We start from the raw sequence: 22879 nt of genomic DNA, 5'->3' as shown, positions 1-22879 counted from the left end.
ATTTGAGATGTGTCCTCATCTCACATTGTGCGTGTCTCTCTCTCTCTGCTAGCCTAGCCTAGCGACTCATCACACTCAAATTTATAATCAACACAAGTCCGATCCAACCTGTCAGGATGTCATAAAAATCCTCTTAAATATTTCCCTCAGTGGATAATATTGATACTAGTTAAACTGTAAAAGCCAGCCTCACTGTGCATACAAAATACACAGCAGTGAAACGTGAGGGATTTTCATGTCCGTATTTTATCACAAGCTAAAATATTTGAGAACCATTGTTGTAAGTTATTTCTCTGAACAGAGGCTCTTCAGACAGCTACAGGCCCCAAAATACATGCATGCAAATTAATATCCTAATCTAAAGTTTAATGTGGATCAGTCAGACGGAATAAGTAAACATTCAATAAGAAATCTGATCAGATAATTCTGCTAATGAACAACGTTGCTTTCTGAGAGTAATCTTGATTTATTTCCCCATGACGCCTGCTGCCACGGGCGGGAACGTTGGGTAATGTTTTGATGTCCCCACAGAGCCGGTACAAGTCGTCGTCCCCCCCCCCCCCCCCCCCCCATAAAGAAACCAGCGCAGGGAGCCAGTAGTGAGACACCAAGGTTAGTGATTAACCTTCACTCTCTCTGTGCTGCTGTGTTCTCCTCCTCACCGAGGCATGCTGCCGACGTTCAGCCGCCACATCCTACCATCATGGGCGAGTGCAACCACGGGACACCCGAACGAGCTTTAACCGGAGTGGACAAGGTGACAGTGGTGTTTCACAAAGTTGTCAGCCATGACAAACACACACAAGAATTAGGAGAAGACGACGAGCCGTCAGAGGAGACTGTACATCTGCGGAGTAACTGTCTAAACCACGAGGATGCTGAGAACCGACAGGACGAGGAGAGAAGCAGCGAAGGTTCACTGGAAGGCGGCGAGCAGGAAACGCTGTGTCCGGCATTCTGCGTCAGAGGCGAGTGGCTGACGTCTTCCCGAGAACGGGGCGCACGAGGAGGTAATATGGCCAGCGCACGCGCTCCGGTGAACTATTAATGCCGTTAACTTCAGAAAGCCACGCTTGTGATGGAAAGACGCAGAAGGGAAGCCTTTAAGTTACAAATCCATGGCTTCCTACGTGGTGTCACATTGTGTACCGCCATCATGTGTCACATTGATATTGTGTCACGTGGGAGTTATAAACCAATAAGCTGTAAGATATTGCACAGGATTTACTTCATTTCTGCAGTCATTGTATTTTGAACGGTTCACTTTAGAACTGTATAGCCTGGTTTAAAAGTGGTGACTGGCTGATGTAAGCTAGCTTAAAATTTCCCATCATTCACTCAGAAGCTGACAGCGCATTTTTACAGCATCAAGACTTTTATTCCCTAAAATGTCAACCAACTATTTACCATCTATAAAATACGCGTGGCTTTACAGAGAGGATGTTTTAGCTAAAATAAGTATTCTCAGTTCCTCTGTTCATTTGTGTTTCAGTTAGAAAGTTTGTAAGTAATATTTTTCCAGATTATTTATTTGTATTTTTTTTTTGTAAATTTAATAATACCTGTTGTAGAAAACTTCCCAAACAGCCTTGGTTCAGAGAAATGGCATCGCCACTGCACAGGAATGACAAAGTGTAACATTTAAAATTAGTACTAAAACAGCTTAAATTTACAGGTAATGCAACCTTATTGCCAAACCTTTGCGCCATCATTATATGCTAGTTATACCAGATCATGTAATTGTGAAGTGTAAATGTAGTACTTCCAGGGCAGCTAGGGGTCAAGGCCACCAAGACATGTTTGATATTTCTGCCAAAAAGCAATTAAATTCCTTTTTTGTCTTGGAACTTAATTTGTTGTGTAGAAAAATTGCTAAGAGAACCAGGGACGCTTCCAGAAAATTTTGATAGAGGTGGCCAGACGGGACCAAAGAAATTTTTGGTTGTGGCTCACCAAATTGGTCCTTGTGGTAACTCTGGGAGAGTTTAGCCTGTGGCAATGTATTTCATTGCTCCATTATTCTTTTTTATTTAAAAAAACAGTACGTATCCAAAACATTTAACTTGAATTTTACAAACACAAACATTTCAGAAAAATACATTTCAGTTATTTCAAATGTTATTTCAAATTGTATTTTAAAATGTATTGTTTAGTGTTAATCACCTGTTGCTGTGTTCACAAAAACTATGGAGATAAAAACGTTTTTAAAATGGTGAGCAGCGGAAACATATGTAGTTTTAAAAATTCTGATTATTTTCTTTACTCAATAATTGTATTTTTATTTTGTTTTACAATTGTGTCTTGAATAAATAAGATAAATTTATGGTTTGAGTGAACATTAGTATGATGTGTTAACTCTAGCTTTTTGGGGCACCAGTGAAGAGAACAAAGCAATCATTGCCTGAAATCAGGTGGGACGTGTCAACGTTTCTAGTCACTTTGGTTCTCACAGACATCACAGTTTTACTGATCTTTGAGCAGGGATACAAAAAAATACTAAACATGTTGTATGTAGCTTATATAGCTGTCTCATCTTGAATTTAAATATTGGTTTCTTAAAGATCAGCTGAGGGAGAGGTTCGGATTAAAACATGGAGAAGGATTTATCTCTGTGTGAAAGGTACAAAAGCAAACACCACACAAAGGAAGAGTGAGTGCCAAAGAATTTGACCTCAGGATGAAAGTTTATCCCCAAAACATATCAGCTTTGTTGCTCCAAGGCAGGAGATGTACTCTTCACCATCAAATTTTGTGGATCTTTGTTTTTTTTTTTTTGTTTTGTTTTTGCTTCTAAAACCTTTCTTTTTCCATTCAGGCTACATGAGAAAATGTTTTTGAAAAATGCACTCTTTGAACTTTGCAAATTTTTTTCTTTTTTAATGTTTGACTTTCTCCTTTTCTCTGATCTTCCCCTGACCAGACAAACCAAAGAGATGCCCAGGTCTGGGTTTGTTCTATGCCATCCTGGCCACTGTTTTCTTCTCCATCATTCATTTTTTGGTGAAAACCATCCAGGACATCCACGCCATTGAGATCAGTGCAATACGCTGCTTCTTCCAGATGCTCTTTGTTGTGCCGTTACTCATCCACCACAAGTAAGCAAGACTTTGAGAGGAACATATTTGCTCTGTTACCAACCTGAGTCCATTTAAAACGGTAGATTCCTGCTTTTATGGTTGTGACTTTTCACCCAGTTTGAAGACAAATATTCAGCCTTTCCTACTTAAACAAGAGTTTAGATGAGAATGTCGATCATTTTTAAGAGCATTTATGTTAAAAAAATCTGGTCTGGTGATCTAGACGTTGTGGGAATGATGTTCATATGATCCTTTCTTTTTTCTTGGTATATTGCAAGATCTATTTTGAGTACTTAAATAAATACATTTGTGGATTTGACTAAATAAAAGGAATTAAACTGGAAGCTTAAACCCTGCCAGCAGCACTCCTTCTCATTCATCTACCTGCTCATCAGTTCATCTTTTCATCCATCTACACAGGTTTTTATCCTAATTCATCAACTCCAAATCTGCATTTGTTTTCCTTTTTCCAGCCTCCTTCATGCATCACTGTCATTCCCTCTTTACCTAAACCCATTCATCCTCTTTGTCACCGCTCATCCTCCTCAAATCTTCTCCATCCATTCTTTCCTAATGTTTACTTTTTTCATTTCTTGCTACATTGGTCGGTCTAATCACTCATTCTCTCAGTCATTCATTCATCCATCATCCTCGTATATCTGCTCTCCCAGAACCGGTTTCCTCGGTCCCAGAGATAAACGTATTTATCTGGTGCTTCGAGGGTTTTTCGGCTCCAACGCCATGATCCTGCTGTACTACGCAGTTCAGCAGATGTCACTGGCAGATGCCACCGTCATCATGTTCAGGTGAGTGACAGCAGGCCAATCCGGACTGTTCTGGATTAGTTGAGATTATTTGAAGATTACGTATACATTTTCTTTTTCCTTGAATTGTAACTCTGTCCATCTGCTGTAGTCTTTGTCGGTTATTCCAACATACCTTGTAGAGTCTGTTGTTAAAGAGTTTCATCAGAGATAAATGTCTTTCTCTGCAACAAAACCCCCTCACTAAGCTGTTCTCCACTTTTGTCATTGATCCCATAGCAATCCGGTCTTTACCTCCCTGCTGGCTTGGATCTTCCTGAAGGAGAAATGTACAATCTGGGACTGTGTTTTCACTGTCTTCACCATCACCGGCGTCATCCTCATCGCCCGCCCGCCGTTCCTCTTCGGGGAGCATCCCGCTGGCATCGAGGGCAACTACGCCAATCACGTCAAGGGGGCCATTGCCGCCTTTGCAGGTGATGCCATTGAGTGTTTGAAAGAGAGGTGATGATTGTGGGATTTTTATTCACACTTCTGTATCACCATGACATCCCCAGCTCATTGGAATCATCTGGGGGGGTCCATCATTGTTTTTGTCTTTACATCAAATATGTCTTATAGGATTTGTGTAGACACACTGCTGTTTGATTGCAAAACACGAAAGTTTGGGCTTGGATTTGTGTTTGAGTTTTGGGACTTGATGTCGTTTTGACAAATAATGTAGTTGAATCATCTAGTATACCTTCTGATACCATCTCAGGAAGCCATAAAAGAATCAATTTAGGGTTTTCTTTAGTCTCCTTTTCCATTCTTTTTCAGCATCAAACGGTGTTTGTGCGTCGCCTCCTCCCAAAGAAAGTACCAGCTGAATTAGTATCCTTGAGTTTCAAGGTTTAGTACAGAGGACTGATTGATTACACATTTATCGTTTTTCTTAAAGGAGCGGTCGCAGCATCTTTTACATTTGTCATCCTTCGTAAGATGGGGAAGAGCGTCCACTACTACCTCTCCGTGTGGTACTACGCAGTCGTCGGCTTCATCGAATCCGTCATCACCGTATCCATCCTTGGCGAGTGGAAGATCCCAAACTGCGGTCGTGATCGCTGGATAATGATGCTGATCGCCATTCTAGGCATCGTTGGCCAGACCTTCCTCACCAAGGCGCTGCAGATAGAGAAAGCCGGACCTGTAGCCCTGGTGAGGACAGTGGATGTGGTGCTGGCCTTCTTCTTCCAGTTCATCTTCTTTAATCAGGCACTGACATGGTGGAGCCTCGGAGGGGCGCTGTGTGTAGTGGTGAGCACCAGTGGAGTAGCAGTTAGGAAATGGTATACCAACTCTCGAAAACCTTGAAAGAAGAATGCAACAGTTTTCTTAACATACATTTGTGTTTTCTTTTGCATTTTAATCATTAGGTGCAATGTAGTGAGAAGGTTGAGCCTCATAGAAGAGTTGAAAACTGAATTATATACATCACATTTATGATGAGCTTTAATGTACTTTTATTTTGAAATACAGTGACTTCTATAAAATGATATTCTTAGGAAGTCAGGCAATGTCATTTAGTATATGCACTTTTTTGTTTAGAATTAACTGAAAAATGCTCTCCCTAAAAACATAAAGGGTCTACATTGAATCTGAATTGAACTTCGATGAAGTACCAAGGAGAAACCGGTACTAAACCTTTGCACTAGTGGATTAGCCCAGTTAAGCACTGACTGATGTCCTGGAAAAAAGGACATTTGTTGCAATAACATAGCAGTTGCATCAGTCATAGCAAGTAATTTAACAGCTGCTAATCAAATCCCAATGCTGGCTCATTCTGTATAAATCTCAGGGATTATTAATCCATTGATATTGCACAAGTTAAAGCTACCCCTAAGTGACTCAAAGGCTGTTTTGAAATATTCATTAACTACATCAAACTTACTATATAGTGCACTACATCAGAGATATTTTTAGTTTTTAAATTTTAGGACTACTGAAATGCAGCAATTGAAATGGTGAAATTTGACATAAATGCATTATTTTGCAGATTTTGAGGAATAAATGTCATCTGTGTGTAAAACTGGCCTAAAACATTATTACACATATCTAGGTTTACATATTGCTCCATTTATCTAATCACACAGGACTTCATTTATACCTAAATCGCTATCTTCAATATGCTAGAATCATACTTGCCACTAAGATAAATGATTTTAGAATCTTAGTTGGTGTTCAGGTGATTTAACACAAACACACTGAATTAAAACAGTTAAACTGCAACTTTACATCTTCACCAGTTTCCAGAATATTCCATTTACATTTTGTACTTTGGAACAAGAGTCAGCAATCTCGGGACCTGCACTAAATCTTGCTGGGTATTTTTGTATCAAATAACTAATGATAAACATTTTATGGAAACAAGCAATTGAAAATATTGCAGCAAGGTGAGAACTACTTGAATCAATGCCCGGAGAAATAAATGAAATGTTGTGTTTTAGTTTTTTTATTTAAATTTTTTTTTATCAGAAAAGTGTCCCATTTATTTACATGGAAGGGGCGGGACTTAAAACATATACCCAGCCAGTAGGGGGCCTTATATTTGTTCTGCGTAGTGTTATTTTATCATAATTCAGTGCTACTAAACACTAGCCTTATTATTCCCTGTGATTTCAGATTGCAGTGCATTATGGTCTATTTTGGCATGTGCAAATTGAATACATTACTTACATTGAACATCTGGATTAGTCCTTAGCTAGGACTCTAAAATAATGGGTGAAAATATAAAGTTAAATTTTCAACCCAAAAAGGGGCTTCCTCACCAGATAGGAACTCAGCCACAGTTTGTTTTACTTTTGAAACTCTGGTTGCTATTTTTTCCCAATATTTTAAAACATCTGTATAGTGCCTTAAAGGTTAGGTTTTACTCTTCAGCTTTCAACCAGCAATGTTTCCAATGCAGCCTCTATGTGATTGTTCTTCTAAACATGTATAGAAACTTATTTACCTTTAAAGCCCTTTTGATCAACAAGTCATATTTTATGATGGTTGTACCTAAAAGGTAACTATTTACACATAGGTGAAGGAATGACATTTTTTAGTTCTAAACTGTTTGTTTTTCTGGTAAATTAAAGCTGCCTTAGCGAATCTGAAAACAAGCTAGGTTTTTAATGCAAATGCAGTCATGGAACACTCACCCCTCCACTTGGGTATCTTCCCTGAATCCGCGTCCATTGGAAGCAGACACCCACATTGCCAGAGAAAACGAGATGGCGCTTAACACCAGTTGCCGTTTTCTAGGTCCAGACATCTTTTTTTGTCATTGATTTCTAATGGTGTTTTTCTTTTTGGGACTTTTTGGTAGTTTGTCCTAAAGTTGAAGTGGTAGCAGCCGGCTGTTTCTCCTCTGAAATTATCGAGTGGAGAACCACTTACAGCAGTGGTATTCTGTCTAAATACGTGAGTGTGTTATGATTGGAGAACCCAAAGATATGTGGCGGTTCAGCGAGACAACAAAACCAGATGGTCCAATAGCTGGTTTTGGGCTGAGCCATGTTATTGGCAGAGGGTTTTAGAGAAATGCGAGAGAACCACATTTTAAATTTTTTTTATCTCCACAATATCTTTTTAGCTATACTGTGTTAGAACATTGTTAAGAGGCATGAAAATAATGTTTTAAAGACATACTATGCAACTTTTTCATATTTTAAAGTAATTTTCTGGAGCCAGAATGTGCTAAAATGACTCGTTACACCGCCCCTGTGGCCAGAATATTGTACTTGCAACTTTAGAGTGCAGGTCCGGTCCCTGTTGGACATGCCTGGTGCTGGAGTCTGCCTCCAGCATGTTTTAGATCGTGAACACAGCTGATTCGTTGGCTTTAGTGATGAACCGCTCCTCTAGAAACTTATGAAGGCTGAGGAGACATTTCAGCTGTTAGATTAAGGTGTTAAAAAGACAAACGAACAGCAAGGAGATCCATTTTACTTTGGTTTTTACTAATGGACACTAGGGGGTGCTAAAAGCAAACCAAAACTGCCTAGTGTCCCTTTAAGTTAATTTGTTATCCAAATTTGCCATCGCAACTTTAAAACCACAAACCTTAGAAACCTGATGCTGAATGATGCGGTTCTAAATTCTCCAAATCTTTAAATGTCTGCTTTTTTCACACTCTTTTCTCTTGCTTGATGTTTTGACATTTGTCTCAACTCAGACGTACATCATAATGATCTGAACACTGCATTTGCTCATTACTCCTCAGAATAATCACAGGTCTTTCTTGACTTGTAAATTTTCCTTTATAGTTCTTCTCTAAGAAGTAAAATGAAGATAATATTTGTCCTTGGACATTTAAATAAACAACCCATCTCTTTCTATGCAGGTGGAAAATACTAAACCTGAGTTAATTTGATTTGATGTAACTGGCTGTGTTCTTGTTTTAAACTGAAAATATTTTAGGAAAAACACAACGTACCATGTATCAAGCATACACATTTTAACTTTTATGAAAGTGATGTAATTAGCTGACATCTCTGATTGTAAACCCAAAAAAGCATTTTGTACTGAGCTTTAATACATTTTTGTATTTACATCTATAGATTGTTTTAATTCAATTCAGATATATTCTATTTATAACATTAGAAATTAATAAAATCATTTAGAATAAACAGTTGTTTGGGTTTTGATTTTCAATAATTGTTATTTATCAAAATAAAAAAAGACAAGTCCACATAGTTCCAGTTTTCATCCGGGGGGGGGGGGGGGGGGGGGGGGGGACCAAAATGCTTTAAACATGAGTGAAACTTGTAGAAAACTCCTGAACTGTGCTAGTGCTTTGTGTGTACTTAGAGCATTGTTCATGAACTCAATAAATGACAATTGTACAAAACAAAAGGAAGCTAGAGGAATACCCGTTGTGTATTTTTGTTCAGTCAAGCTTTGCTTTTGTTGATTCACTCAATAAGAACACAGGTGTTCCATTGTGTCACAGTAGGCAGTACTTTTAAAAAGCTTGTAACTTGTATAGAGCACCAGATAAATATATATAATAATTAATATCATTGGTAGTTTATAGAAACTGCCTGAGGAGCAGTGGGCTGCCATTTGTCCAGCGCTCGGGGGATAAACTTTAGGATATCTTTCAGGATACTTCGACATGTGTACAGCTGGGGCCTAGGACGGAACCGCTCACCTTCCAATCAGTGGAAAACCGCTTTTCCCATTCACTGACTCAAGATGAAACAAAACATTTGGGATGATTTATAACGCTTGTGTGGAGGAAAGATATTTTTATACCCATCCATCCATTTTCTTCCGCTTATCCGGAGTCGGGTCGCGGGGGCAGCAGCCTAAGTCAAGAGACCCAGACTTCCCTCTCCCCAACCACTTGGGGCAGCTCTTCTGGGGAATCCCAAGGCGTTCCCTGGCCAGGTAAGAGACATAGTCCCTCCAACCATAGTCCCTCCAACGAGTCCTGGGTCTCACTTTAGGCCTCCTCTCGGTTGGACGTGCCCAGAAAACCCCACCAGGGAGCCGTCCCGAGACACCTAAACTGGCTCCTCTCTCCTCTGTATTTTTATACAACCCCTTCAGTAAAAACAATCATGCAAGCCTACAGTATGTAAATAATTTATTTCTGTCTTTGACAAATTAAAGCATATATTTGAATTCTTACCTGAAATGATCAGAATAAAAATGTTTTCATTTTGTTTTGAGTTCAGAAAATTCACGTTTTCTTTTGACACAGTCAGACTTCATTTCCAGCTCTAAATGTTTCATGTGTGCATTTCGTGACTGACTTCATTTTGTTTTGATTAAATCAATCTAAATGCTAAACTGGTGCTGAGGTGGCTTTTGTAATGACCCCATTCTGACTGCAGAGGGCAGAAACAACAAGATAAAGTCTAAAAGGGCTCATTTCTGCTGCTTCAGCAGGTCACGAGAAAGCAAAGTTTCAGGGGAAATGTCGTGATCAAACATCACATCACAGCTTCCTCCTGATACTGCAGGTTTGAAATGGGAGGCAACCTGTGGGTGTTAAACAAACTCCAGGTTTTACCAGGATGCTTACCACTGAAGGTTGGAGGTCCATACACAAAAATGAGACTGGGTCCTGTTTTATCCGCCGCGTTTTTCTTTCTTTTGTGGTTTGTTTAAAGTTTCTATCAGAACTTGGACAGACTTCATCAAGCAACTGTATTTGCAGAGCAATATATGTCTAGTGATTTGAAATAGATTCATATTTTATTACACAAATTAAAGCTGATCCAGCAACAGGAGACGTTTCTTATAACTTTTCTAACATCAGAGGTTCTGAGAGAGGATGGAAATTAGGAATCTAAAATTCTAGATTAATGAGGTTTTATGTTAGGATTTAGACCATTTAGAAAATGGAAACGAAATATAAACAAGGGCAAAAATGCAATGTTAGTCCTATAAATGACTTTGTTTACATTGTCTGCCAGTCTGGTTCATTTACTCGCAGACACCCAATCATTGCTCTTCAGCCTGCCTCTCTGCTAATACTGGGTTATTTTTACACTATCGTCTAACTAGAGCAAAAGAAAGGTTTAAAGTTAAATCTAAACCTCTAAATGCAGTTTGAAAGTGCATAAAGTTTTATTAGATTTTATGGCTTCGTAGACAGTAAGAAGGTGATGAACCAGTGTGTATGCTGTAACAAGCAGCATTCTTGGTCAGATTTCAGGGAGGGATGGTGTTCAAATAAAAAATAGTTGCTTGTCCTCCTTTTTTTGTTTTGTTTTTTTTAATCAATGAGAAGGGGATTCCCAAAGGTTTGTATGCTCCTAGGGTGGAGAGAAGTTAGGGGAATGGAAGGGTAGCACATTCCTTTCTGATGGCATAGACTTCCCATCAGTGGAGTTGGAGCTAATTGGAAAATGGCCCCTCATTTTTCCAAAACTGAGATGAAAGAAGAGAATTCTTGCAACCAGAGCAAAGAGACTTGCTGCAGAATGCTGCTGCCTGAATCAGCTTTGATCTATACGAGGAAATGAAACACGGGACAGACTGGGGTTCTGAAAGAAGCTGATTTGTGTGTGGGAAAGAGGGCACATTCACCGTGTTCACTAGATCTAATGCAAGTATGATGGAGGATTACTTTAGCCAGCTGTGGCTTACCCTTCAGGTGACTCTAATAGGCGTTCATTAGAAACCATTCGTTAAAGTTAGAGGCAACAACAGCGGCGCCCATAAAGCAAACGAGAGGCTCTGTGGTGTGAATGGTTGCCAGACATTCCTGTGCAATCACACACACACACACACACACACACACACACACACACACACACACACACACACACACACACACACACACACACACACACACACACACACACACACACACACACACACACACACACACACACACAGAGCATGTGTCTCTTGCACCGTAGTTATTGTTCTGTTGTACCTTTGGTTACTCAGGGAGGGCAATGAGGCATTTGGGTACAGTAGGATGTATTTCAGCTGGATCTGACTTATCCAAAGTGCTGCCCAGCAGGAGCCATTTATTGCCCTCAGGGTGATTTTGTGTTACCGCCAGTTAGATTTCTGGCTCTTTGTCCTGTAGGTCGTTATTGTAGATTGACTATTTCAACATTTATATCTTTCAGTCTTACTAAATTGACCCTATTTTTGACAAGTACAATTAAAAGTTAAAAAAGAAAAATAATAGTAAGCTTTACATTTTTCAAGTAAAAAGAAAATCCTATTATTGTGGTCCTCTGGGACTGGTGTATTGTGTAATATACACATCGATTTATATATATATCAGTTATTGGCCATAACAGATACATGTTTATCAGATATCGGTATCGGCTATTATTATAGCCTCCCTCCTCTAAAACTTTTCTAGGGTCAGTTAAAATGCTGCTGATATGTGGAAAATGGTTGTTTTCTAAAGTGCCACCCTTATTGTTCAGATTATTTTAGATTACTTAAGCTCTAAAGACTTGTGTCATTTGTAAAACAGCTCTGTGTATAAAAGAGTTATTTGATGCAATAATAATTTCCCTCAAACTCATGAAAATCCTCATGTGTTCTGAAATAGTCCCTCAATATTGCTCTCTGGCAAAACTCTAAATGTTTGTAATAAGCTTCACAAGAATAAAGGTACCAGTGTATGTTTTATGCTTTTATTCTGAAGGATAATATTAAGTTCTTTAAGTTCCGCTGTGAAAACTATTGTGAAATTGAACATCGCTCTAGCAAATCCTCTTTTAACTTTGTAGTTTTGTATTTACCAGCCAGACTTTTTATTTAATTTACTCACACAACACATTGGTTTACACAATTACAGCTTCACAAAAGGCACCATTCTGTAAAATGTTCCCCAGAAACCAAAGATGGCTCACACAACTCAGAATACAGTCAACAAATACATAAGCCACCCTCCCAATGACCCACCCAAATAATCAACAATACCACTGAACCTCTAAACATTTTCCCACCAGCAAGCACACATCACGTCTCAGCTTCCACCTTCATCATAAACAAAACCAAGAATGTGGGCAATCAGCACAACTACAGTATGAAACAGAAAATCTGTAAAATATGAAGGCATCATGAAGGCAGCATAATGTGGTAACTGTTAATATTTAAGATGCTTTATGAATATATGAAGAGAAATTTCAGTCTCATTCCACATCTCAGCACCCTTACATGCTACACTAAGGCTAGTACTCGTCACTTAACATTTTTTTCCTCTTTCAGATAATTTTTCCTTAGATTTTTCTTGTTATGGGTAGAATAAGTTACTTGAATAAGATGACATAGTCTAGAATTTCATCTATAAACTACATAATAGAAGCATTTTGGAACTTATTGCACTCTGCTGGCTTCAGAATCTTAAACCTATAGAAAAGAGGATTATACTGCATTTTTCCCGTGATATGGTACATATAACGTTCTTCTATATTGATTGTAATTTTTCTAGATAAGTAGGGAACGTGTTACATGAAATTCCATTACAATATGTTAAATGTGGTTCAAAAAGAGTGAATATAGAGTAATGAGCAGGGGCGGATTTAGGACTGAAGAAGATCCGGGGCTTAACACACTCACGCACGCACGCGAGCGTACACGCGCGCACATACGTGACACGCACTAGTCAACATCATAAATGTCTCGTACCACATAATTTTTTATCTGAAGCTACATATTAAGCATTTTCAGGGCAGAGTATTGTTCCTGTTAGTGTTTAGTGTGAGAAGATAGTAAATATTCTGTTTCTTTCTCCAACCACTTTACCTGATAGTAAGCTAACTTTAGGCAAACCAGCAGCACAACAAATATTTTCCAATAAGACTCACAAACCTGAGTCAACACCAGTCTCATCAAAGCTGGGGTTCTGTCGTTGTACTTTTTGTCTAAAAAACATCCTTATGTCCATCTTCACTCATGCGTTTCAGGCAGAGAGTGTAGAAGAAGCCGGCTGCTGAAGGGCTTCTTCTTCAGTGGTGGAGGCTCATGCAGGCTGTATACAAACTACTGCCAGCTGCTCCCTCTCTGTTGGACTTTGTTACTGCATGTTACTTCCGCGATTTAGATCCGGGGCTTTTAATGAAACATCCGGGGCTTCAGCCCAAGTAGCTGGGCCTAACGCCGCCCCTGGTAATGAGAGCTTCTGTAGTTATGTCATATGTATTTAAACAATTTATTAGCAAGGAACTCAATATGTTTTTTAAAGTTTAAGAAGTCATGTAGATTCCAAAAAATTCCATATTATTTATTTTAATGTGAATCCTCTCTATATTGTTCCAGCATCTATTTGAACAGAATATGACACATTTCGTTTTATTTGTATTTATAAACAGTTTGTTGTATTGTATTAAAACCAAGTACCTATTTTAGTTAATTCCTCTTTTACTTGATTTTGTAATATGTCTTGGTTTTTAAGAGAGATTTTTATGATCTGCAAATATGACCTTATGAAGGTTTGATGAATTCAAAATGTAATTTATATATAAGATGAAAAGAAATGTACCCAAAATTGAGCCCTGGGGAACCCCACATCTGATCTTTGTATGTTGGCTGTTATTTATTTTGACAAATCGTTTCCTGTCTGTTAGGTAACTTCTAAGCTAGCTGAGGGAATTTTCTCCACAATGTTGTACCTTTCTAATTCATATTTCCAAATCCATCGTGTTTTTCTCACAATAAGAAACTGCAAATGGGGATTAGAGAAACATGTTGTTGAGTAGTCACTCATTTTTCCGAGGATCACCTGAAGGCATCACAAAGGATTGCGGTTCCCCACCGCAGCTCGAGCTGCAGCGTCTCCCTCTTCTCTCCGCGAGAGACCGGTGAGCACCGAACAGCCCTGCCGCGAGTAGGTGGATGAAAAACGGAACTGAGGACTGACTATTCGGTAAGTTGGAGCTAATTACGCCCTCTATTTATCACATAAGATAACATTTTCATTGGTTTGCTGCAGAAATGGTGTGTCTTGGAGTTCCAAAACGCCGTGTTGTTTAGTCATCATTATATATATGTCGATGTTTAGTCACCGCAGATCTGCTAGGCTGCAAAGTTTGTCTGCGTCCAAAATGTCTCAGTTTGGGGTTTCTCCGGACAGTGACCTGAAGATAGGTCATGTCTGGAGTTTGTTGCATGCAAAGGATGAAAGAAAAACACGTGGTATGAGGTGCAACAACAGTTTCTTGCTGTCAGAGACATTTTCTTAGTAATTTTAATATTTGCTTGGGGCTGCCTCCGTTCTCGTCAAGCAACAGGTGTGTGGGTGCCTTGCACGTGGTTAGTAACGTCTGTCGCTTCTGTGAGTCTGATAAGAATTTTTTTCAGTGTTCCGTTTCAGATGATAGATAGATTTCTATGATAAAGACCTGGGAAGATCAGAGGTGCTAAGATCTAGAAACATTTAGACCATCTATAACTTTTGTCTATGTTTTAAAACAATAAGACCTTGTGTATTCAGGGCAGAATGATAAATCATCAGTGACATTTTTATTGTTGGTTTGTGTATTTCAGTAGGGCTGCTCGATAATGGCAAACACGATAATCACGGTAATTTTGGCAGAAGTTAATGTCTCGATTATTCAAGATGATCTTCAACATTAATTTTATTCATTCATTCATTTGTTTGGTCTAAACATTGCACAGGAAACATCAGAGGAAAATAAATGAAAAAAGAAAGAAAGAAACAAGATAATCACAAACACATTTCCTGATTCCTCGTGTAAAAAAGCCAATATACTTTCTAGTTTATAGTTTATGACCAAAAGGACATAGGCTGAAGTTTAACTTATAGTACATACCCAATGTGATAAAACTAATGCTGACAACAACAGAGGGCATACAGTGCAAAGGGGAATGTGTAGAGCAGCACAATGCAACATGTCGCTCAGATAGATGAATTATTATTATTTATCAACCTGAGAAATTGGAGGCGTGGCGTGAGAGCGCACGAACACAGTCAATTGCGTGCCTCTTGCCCATTGCTTCAGAGTTTGCAGGCCTGATTAAATATAAATCCACTTCAGATATGGCTCACTGAATCTTGAATTTATTTTGAGTGTAACTGGGTTTTGAACTCCAGCAACCCTGCATGGACAAGTGGGTATAGAAAATGGATGGATGGATGGTTTTTGAGCTACTGAGGTCCATCGAGAATGGTTTATGATTGCTCTGTCAAGGTAATGTGATCATGAAGAACAGTCTGGCGCACGTGCTGAGTGTTTTACTAACCTGCAGGGATGTAGATGACAAAGTTCTACAGAAAGTAGCTAAGGGTTAGCAGAACCTTGCCAGGTGCATTTGGGGAAATAAATTCAACAAGGGGTCTGAAAAGTTGTTAGAAATAGCAGCAAAGTTGCTTAAATGGCACCACTGTGTGAGAGGTGAGCTCCATTTGCAACTCAGAGCAGCGTGTGAAAACACCTAAATTACTGCAATGAACTGAATATTGTTTTTGGGGTTCTAATATTCTCCTTTTGTGTTTGGGAAATGCTGACGTGTTTTATGGTGCTGGTGTTCCTGAATGCTTTTCAACTGAACCTGTTCTTTAATGGCTTGGGAAGCTGCTTGCTCCATTTAGGAAACATAACCGCTGGAGCTGGTTCACTTGTTACTCTAGTTCAGGAGTCGCCAACCTTTTTAGCCCGTGAGCTACTTTTACACAATGAAAGTAACAAACAGCTCCCACCATACAATTTTTCACATTAATACTTCCCATGTGTTAATGTGCTTATGTTAAAAATGCTATGCTTTAGGGATGTGCACTGGTGAAATTCTTGCGATACGATAGGTATCACGATACAGAGGAGACAATGCAATATATCACGATATATTGAGATACATTCAGTCAGATGTTATTAGCAATTATTTTTGACTGAATTTATTGTAGGAATAATCAACACACAGTCCAAACTGATTTTTAACATGTTTAACATAAGGTGAACTAGAGGTCGACCAATATTGGTTTTTCCTTTGCCGATTCCAATATGAGGCGGTTGTGGTCAGCCGATGACCGATAAGTACTGCCGATTTTTTGGGCCAATTTCATGGCTGATATCTCAATGTTTGGCACCATATCAGATTGCTTAATCATCACCAATAACTGTGGATGCACAAGATTTCTGAAACAAATCCGTTTTTTAACACAGAATTTAAGCAACTGTTGAATCATAATTTTGTGCACAGCTTAGTGGTAAAATCACACATAACAAGATTAATAAAAATTACCAATAAACTGACCAAGTGTTAAATGTACAAAATGGGCAAAAAAAGAAATATCAGTTGATAATGTTTCAAAGCATCTATTAAGCAGATGTTTTATAAGGATGTACATTTACATGTAAGTAAAAATAAATGCTTTTTTAGAATAGAAAGACAGATTCTACAGAAAAATGCATACCATTGATGTAATAATATATAAAAAAAACAAATGGCAACCTGCTAAAACATACCAGCAACATCTAAAGTTTGTTCAGTCTTTTTTAACTCTATTTCATAACATCTTCATGTAAAATACATACTAACTAAGCCTTTAGTGCTCTTGAATCAGCAGCAGCGTCTGTGTTAGCCTGGAGATGGGGAACCTTCAGGTTAGGTTGTTTTTACCCTTTTCAGCTCCCAGCTCACCAGCCTCCTGCTAATATCACACCTTGCTTTCCTTGGTTTGGCTCCATAACTTGCTGCCATTCTGGATGTGACTTTGTTGAGCCATCAGACAGAAACTAAACAGGAGAAACAGATGTTAGTGTTTGTGTCGAGCATCCATCTTCAGATCAGTCTGTAGCAGAAAGAGCAGAGGAGAAATCAGCACATTACCGTCTATATGAGAAACATTAGAGAAACGTTTAAACATCCATCTGTTAATGAAAGTGCGCCCTAACTAGTGTTACTGACTGTTGATGTTAGGGTTTATGTGGAAACGAACTGTACAAATTAAAAATAGTCTTTATTCAGAACACGTCTCTGCTGTTTCTGATCACAGGTTACACACTAAACAGAAAAAAACACGAGCTTGCATTTATATAGCGATCATTTTTGGTGTTTTCTGTTCACTGTGTCATCCAAATAAAAACTGTAGAAGCGTGTGACGTTCTTTGGCTCCGACCCACATGAAGAAAAGTTCTGAACACAAAACACGACCAGGATGGGGGGGGGGTGCAGACGCTGCTGCTGCAGGAGTCTCCTCTCTAACGCACAAAGTAAAATTCTCCTACTCCCATACAGGAAAGTAATTTAATTTATCAAACTAGAGCTAATGTTAAGCAAAAAGCAGCTGAGAGTTTAAGACTGTCAAGTTGACAAAAACCTAGCCTAGGGTTAGCAGCATGCTTCCGAATATCTGCAGTTCTTACGCCTCATTTTTTCTTTTTCTCAGCTAAGTATTATTTCATATTTTACTTTTAATTTGCACTAAATATGCAGTTGAAACACCAAAGAGAAGCCTTACCTTTTACTCAGTTAAATACTCCCAGTGTTTTGGATTGGGGTCCTTTACTGGGTTCCAGCAGCAGCGGGCTGCCCGCGGAGATGCCTGACTTTAAATCGGCTCTACTAGGGCTGGGCAATAAATCGAAAATGAATCGTTATTGAACTTTCTGACTTATCGAGATAATATTTCCCATGTCAATAAATTTGATAATAAAAAAAAGATGTGTGTAGAGCTGTTAACGCAGATGGTACTTAAGTGTCGCCCAGAATATTTTACTGAGGATGTTTTTCTCAAAACAGGTCTGTATAACCGACGTCACCCTGTCACCTTTTAGAAGCGTGTCTTAATCCCCGCTCCAGCCGCAGCCACTGAAATCAATGTTGACAGAAACAAGGATGTCAGAAACAAGGCAGTCTGCTGTTGAAGAAGATGAAAATACATCATTTTTCTAAAAAAAGGATTGAATAGAGCTCCGGGAGTTGACGTCACTTCTCTCGGCATGCAACAGTTCAAATCGAAACGGCGCCATATTGGCATGCAGAAGCTGGCAGCTGGACTATTTGTTATTGTCAGAAAACTCAATCAAACGGGAAATATGGTAGATTCCTGTTGTGCCCCAGAATGCAGAACAGACGCGGACGACATAAGGAATGAGCGATCTACAGGATTCCCCAAGATCCGGAGCGCCGCAAACGTTGGATCATTGTAATAAAACGCGCTAGTGACCGGGCTAAAATGAAGCTGTGGGATCCCGAGAGTAAAGGTTTTTGCGTACGCAGCGACCGCTTCATATCAGGTACTTAAACCAACGTTTCCTCAACTGTGTATGGTATTTATTTTAAATGCTTTTATTATGATTCTTAGTGGGCTTCCTAAACTTATTTTGGCGTGGCTTTTTCTGTCTTATTACTCATAGCAGCAAGTAAACATCACATAAAACGTTGCCTCGTGAGTTCTGCGTGCTGCCGTTTCCGTGTTTTATGATCACAGCAATTAACCGGCTAAGCTGTATTTCATTTTTAAGCAATGGTTGATCAATTGTCAGATCACACATAAAAAGCACTTTGGATTGCTATTATCTGTGTCACCGAGACTACTTACGTGTAAATCTGTTATTTGTCCGTCCATCCATCCATTTTCATCCGCGTATCCGGAGTCGGGTTGCGGGGGCAGTAGCGTGACTTCCCTCTCCCCAGCCGCCGGAGCCAGCTCCTCCGGGTAAATCCCAAGGGGTTCCCCGGCCAGGTCCGGTGTTGTGCCGGTAAGAAGCCCGCTCTGACAGCTTCTGGCGTCGGAGCGGGCAGTAGAGTCGAGAGTCCCAGACCTTCTCCCCAGCTCCTCCGGCCGGGGGAATCCCAAGGGGTTCCCCCGGCCAGGTCCGGTGTTGTGCCGGTAAGAAGTCCGCTCCGACAGCTTCTGGCGTTTTTAAAAAGTATCCCAGGGGCACGGTAAGGGTCGGAGATGTCCAGTCTATTTAATTTCTGACTATATAAAACGATTTCTTCTGTTTTAAAGTGTGAAGTAAACTCCGACGAAGTAAAATCCAAGCGGATCCCATTCATGTTCATGGTTACATCCGTGTTTGTTTACCTTTTTTGCATGCCAAAATGGCGTCCACTAACTGAGAGTCACGTGGGGTCCGGAGCTCTATACATCTATCTGCTCTTGATTCTAATAAAGCCCCAATTCAAATAGTCAAAAATCCAGATGAATAGAGGTCCCTGATTGGCCCACAAAGCAGATAGAGCAGTGTGATTGGCCCACCAATGTGGACCAATCACAGCACTCTTATCAGTTTTGAAACCCTTATAGAGAGCTGTGATTGGCCCGCCAGAATGCTGCTAGGGACTGCGGAGGTTCCAATGGAGCATTCCTAGACCAAACTTAGCAAAGCAAGAGTTTGGTCTAGTTCACTAGGCTAACAGTTTACATGATGAGGCATAAATTCCTCTGAGGCCTAAGTTTAACAGTCTTACACGATAGAATTTCAGATTTAGACTGTGGTGCCAGTTTGATATTGAACATTATTTTCACTGTTTTCTCTAAAACAAGTTCTGAGACCTTTTCAGAAATATTCCTGGCTGCGGCCTCAAATGCCCCTGCCTAATGGCATCTAAGGGTTAGGGTTAACCCAGTTTAATCCAGATCAGAATCAGTCTTACAAAAGGACAGGAATGTTGCCATGTGTAAATACATAAACACACGGAAAACTGTAAAATAAACAGTTCAGACTAACAAAAATACAACCCACACCAAACTAAGATACGTCTGAGAAGGGAAGAGTTTATAGGTTGTTGTGCCTGAACGAGTTCATTGAACGATATTTCGTGAACAGATCTCCACTAATTTGAATAAATAAAAATGTTTGAAATTACACTGACAAATAACCATGTCTGAAGATATTTCAGAATCTAAATCAGCTTTATTGGCAAGTACATGAGTGAGACTCTCAATACCAGGAATTTGCTTTTGTGGTTGCTTGCTATTGTGTTTTCATTATTACGTGAGCTCATGCTCCACTCCTCTGCCACAGTCAAGAGATCAGCGGGGCATTGGGTATATGCTAACACAAAGCTAATGGTGGTTTTCAGACACTTTTAGCAAGAAAAAGCAGTTGAGTGACTCCAAAGTGAAGGCACTTGTGGCCGGGAGACAGGAGAACCTGGGCTCCTGCATTGCTGTGCTGCCTCCAGGTGGATGGTGTGGCAGGTTCACAGATCTCCGAGTGCAAGGCCACTGCTGTTGAAGGTAAAGACAGAATTTGTGTGAAAATGAGTCTAGAACTACAAATGCGCTTCACAAAAGTGACGTAATCGAACCAGACAAGGAGAATACTGAGGGGAAAGGGTTGTGAGTTCAGCAAACTTCCCACAGGAGTAAATAACCACCATAAATCTGGTCATTTGGTAAGTATCAGCTACATTAGAGGAGAGGAGATTATGTGGTGACGTCACATATGCAACGTGCTGATTTCTAGTTTGTAGTCATGCTAATTACGAACTTTTACAAGCTAAAAAGTATGTGACTGGCATGGTTGAAACACCCATCCTTGGGTGCCTGGATTCTTACTTTTTCACCTCATCAGTTGCTTTTGAACTATAAGCAGATCAAAGGGATCTCCCGACCGCAAAGCGAAGTGCACCTTTCGATGCTGCGTCAGTGAGGTGAAATCACCGCAGCACACGATGAGCGCGTCAGGAACGATTAAAAGACAAGAGTACCAGAGGATATGAACAGATATGAATGATCATGTGTTAATAGTAATGTTTTGTTGTGCCTCCTTGAGAATGTATCGTGCGCCGGTCGCAGCGGGCGCATCAACGATCAGCGCTCTGGATCCTCTCCGCCCAACAACATCCCACTGCGCTGAGAGTCCATAAATATTGTAATATAGGCAGAAACTGGATCTTTCCCTGAAAGATATCTAGCCCCCATAACTTGATCCCAGCTCCTGGATGAAAAACCGACATTTTGATCAATGTAGGAAACCAGGGGAAAGAGAACGTATGGTCAGCCTACCATTGCACCAATCATAGATATGTACCAGCTAGCGAGAAAAGCAAATTTTTTTATCTTTTTCTGCAGCGGTTTTAGGGCATTTCAGTGCACTGCTGCTGATACAGCGCCCCTATAGTGGTGCAACGCTGCAACTGCAGTTAAAATAATATCCATCTAGTTGGGGGCAGAGTGAAATCAGGCTGGGGTGGCACAAAAATAGCTGGAGGCGACCGCCATGCAAATTTGAATGCAGGAAAAACCCTATATATATTGTAATGATTAAATTTACATATTATTTAATGAACCATAAAATGTGAGATTCCATAGGAAATATGAAATCAATCTTATGGATTTTTGGGTAATTTAAACCAGAAGATTGGAACTTTTTATTGCAGGGATTATGTAACCACTTCGAATTAACTCGGAGTCAAAAGAAAGGGAATCAAGTTTTAAAAGTTTAAAGATTTATTACTAAACAAATTAAAACTAGACTAACTTTAAACACTAAATGTATGGTGTAACTAGGTGAAGTAAGACTGAGGAGGGTGTATGTTTGAAATGTTCAGAACCAGCAAATCCGGAGAAACGATTAGTTCTGATGGGAGTGAAGATAATGTTTCGCGCTAAGCTTGGTTTGGAGATTTATAATGCACATTGAGGCGCCATTCTGCCAGTCTACATACCCTTTGCGGAAGTCCCCGTTAGATCAGGAATGTCGAGGTCCAGCTTGACCTTCTCTGGTTCCGAAGCCTGTAGAAAAGCAGCAGCTGTCAACCAGACCAGTTTTGAGATGATTCCAGGTCACGACAGTTTATTGGCATCTAGCAAGACCCAAAAAGGGGGTCGTGATGGTTCAGCTTTTATTCTGAAAGGAGCCGTTGCAGCAGGTGGGACATGTAACAGATTTAATCCAGCTTGTCGTTAGGTTCTATTGGTCGAAGAGGAAAGTTACGGATTGGCCACTCCGATAACTTCTCTAGAACGCTTGAACTGAAGTTTAAGATGACGTGCGCATTGTTTTATAATTTGGATGTTTTGATTTACGGTTGAATACAAAAGGGACACCAAATAGGGGATTTACCAAGCACCACCAAAACCACGCCTCGCGTCAGATCTGGAAAGCTCTGATTGGATCAGAAAAAGGAAATGCGTCATGTGATTCTTAACATTACATGTGATCAGTCTCTAATGGAAACATTTAAAGTTATATTACTTATAACTACTGATCATAAACATTGTCATTTCACAGATTGGTTCACATTTTATTATTGGACTAACACTTTGTTTGATTAGCTTTATTAAAAATAGAGTTCTTCTGATTTATTAAAAAAAGAGTCCTTTGTCTTCATTCTTCTCTTGAGCTGGAAAGGAAACAGTTTAGGGTGCAGAGCATGAGACCTTGAGCAATATCTCATGCAGATTAGGTTTGTGTCAGAAACTTCTGGTTTTGCTTTGAGCAGAGCAAAACCGAGCAGGGCCTTTTAGGTCAGAAATGGACAATTCATCACGCTACTATATATATATATATATATGTGTGTGTGTGTGTGTGTGTGTGTGTGTGTCGATGCTCACAACAAGCTCACACAAACACACAAAGAAAACACTACTTGTTTTGCAGTCTTCTTCATGCA

At 39.7% G+C, this 22879-nt stretch overlaps 2 protein-coding genes across 7 annotated transcripts in view; both read left to right on the top strand.

Annotated features, from left to right (window-relative positions):
• The first annotated feature begins 563 nt into the window (after positions 1-563).
• Positions 564-8493, top strand: slc35g1 (solute carrier family 35 member G1). Its single transcript, XM_015963152.3, has 5 exons — positions 564-1010; positions 2921-3095; positions 3749-3883; positions 4121-4317; positions 4782-8493. Exons 1-5 carry the CDS (start codon positions 704-706, stop codon positions 5192-5194), a joined length of 1227 nt encoding a protein of 408 aa, XP_015818638.3. The 5' UTR covers positions 564-703; the 3' UTR covers positions 5195-8493.
• A 5382-nt stretch (positions 8494-13875) lies between these two features.
• Positions 13876-22879, top strand: part of plce1 (phospholipase C, epsilon 1) — a 103051-nt gene continuing 94047 nt past the window's right edge. For all 6 annotated transcript variants that reach the window (XM_015963155.3, XM_054749202.2, XM_015963154.3 and 3 more), the window contains exon 1: positions 13876-14216. The gene's annotated coding sequence lies outside the window, so the exon portion shown is untranslated. The remainder of the gene's footprint in view (positions 14217-22879) is intronic.

Source organism: Nothobranchius furzeri, chromosome 16 (assembly GCF_043380555.1).
Source record: "Nothobranchius furzeri strain GRZ-AD chromosome 16, NfurGRZ-RIMD1, whole genome shotgun sequence".
Taxonomy (NCBI): Eukaryota; Metazoa; Chordata; class Actinopteri; order Cyprinodontiformes; family Nothobranchiidae; genus Nothobranchius; species Nothobranchius furzeri.
This window is presented reverse-complemented; position numbering and strand designations above follow the sequence as displayed.

Coding starts and splice junctions, on each gene's coding strand:
- slc35g1 (XM_015963152.3), top strand. CDS start 704: ATGGGCGAGTGCAACCACGGGACACCCGAACGAGCTTTAACCGGAGTG. Junction 1,011..2,920: donor AGAACGGGGCGCACGAGGAG/GTAATATGGCCA, acceptor TCCCCTGACCAG/ACAAACCAAAGAGATGCCCA. Junction 3,884..4,120: donor GCCACCGTCATCATGTTCAG/GTGAGTGACAGC, acceptor TTGATCCCATAG/CAATCCGGTCTTTACCTCCC.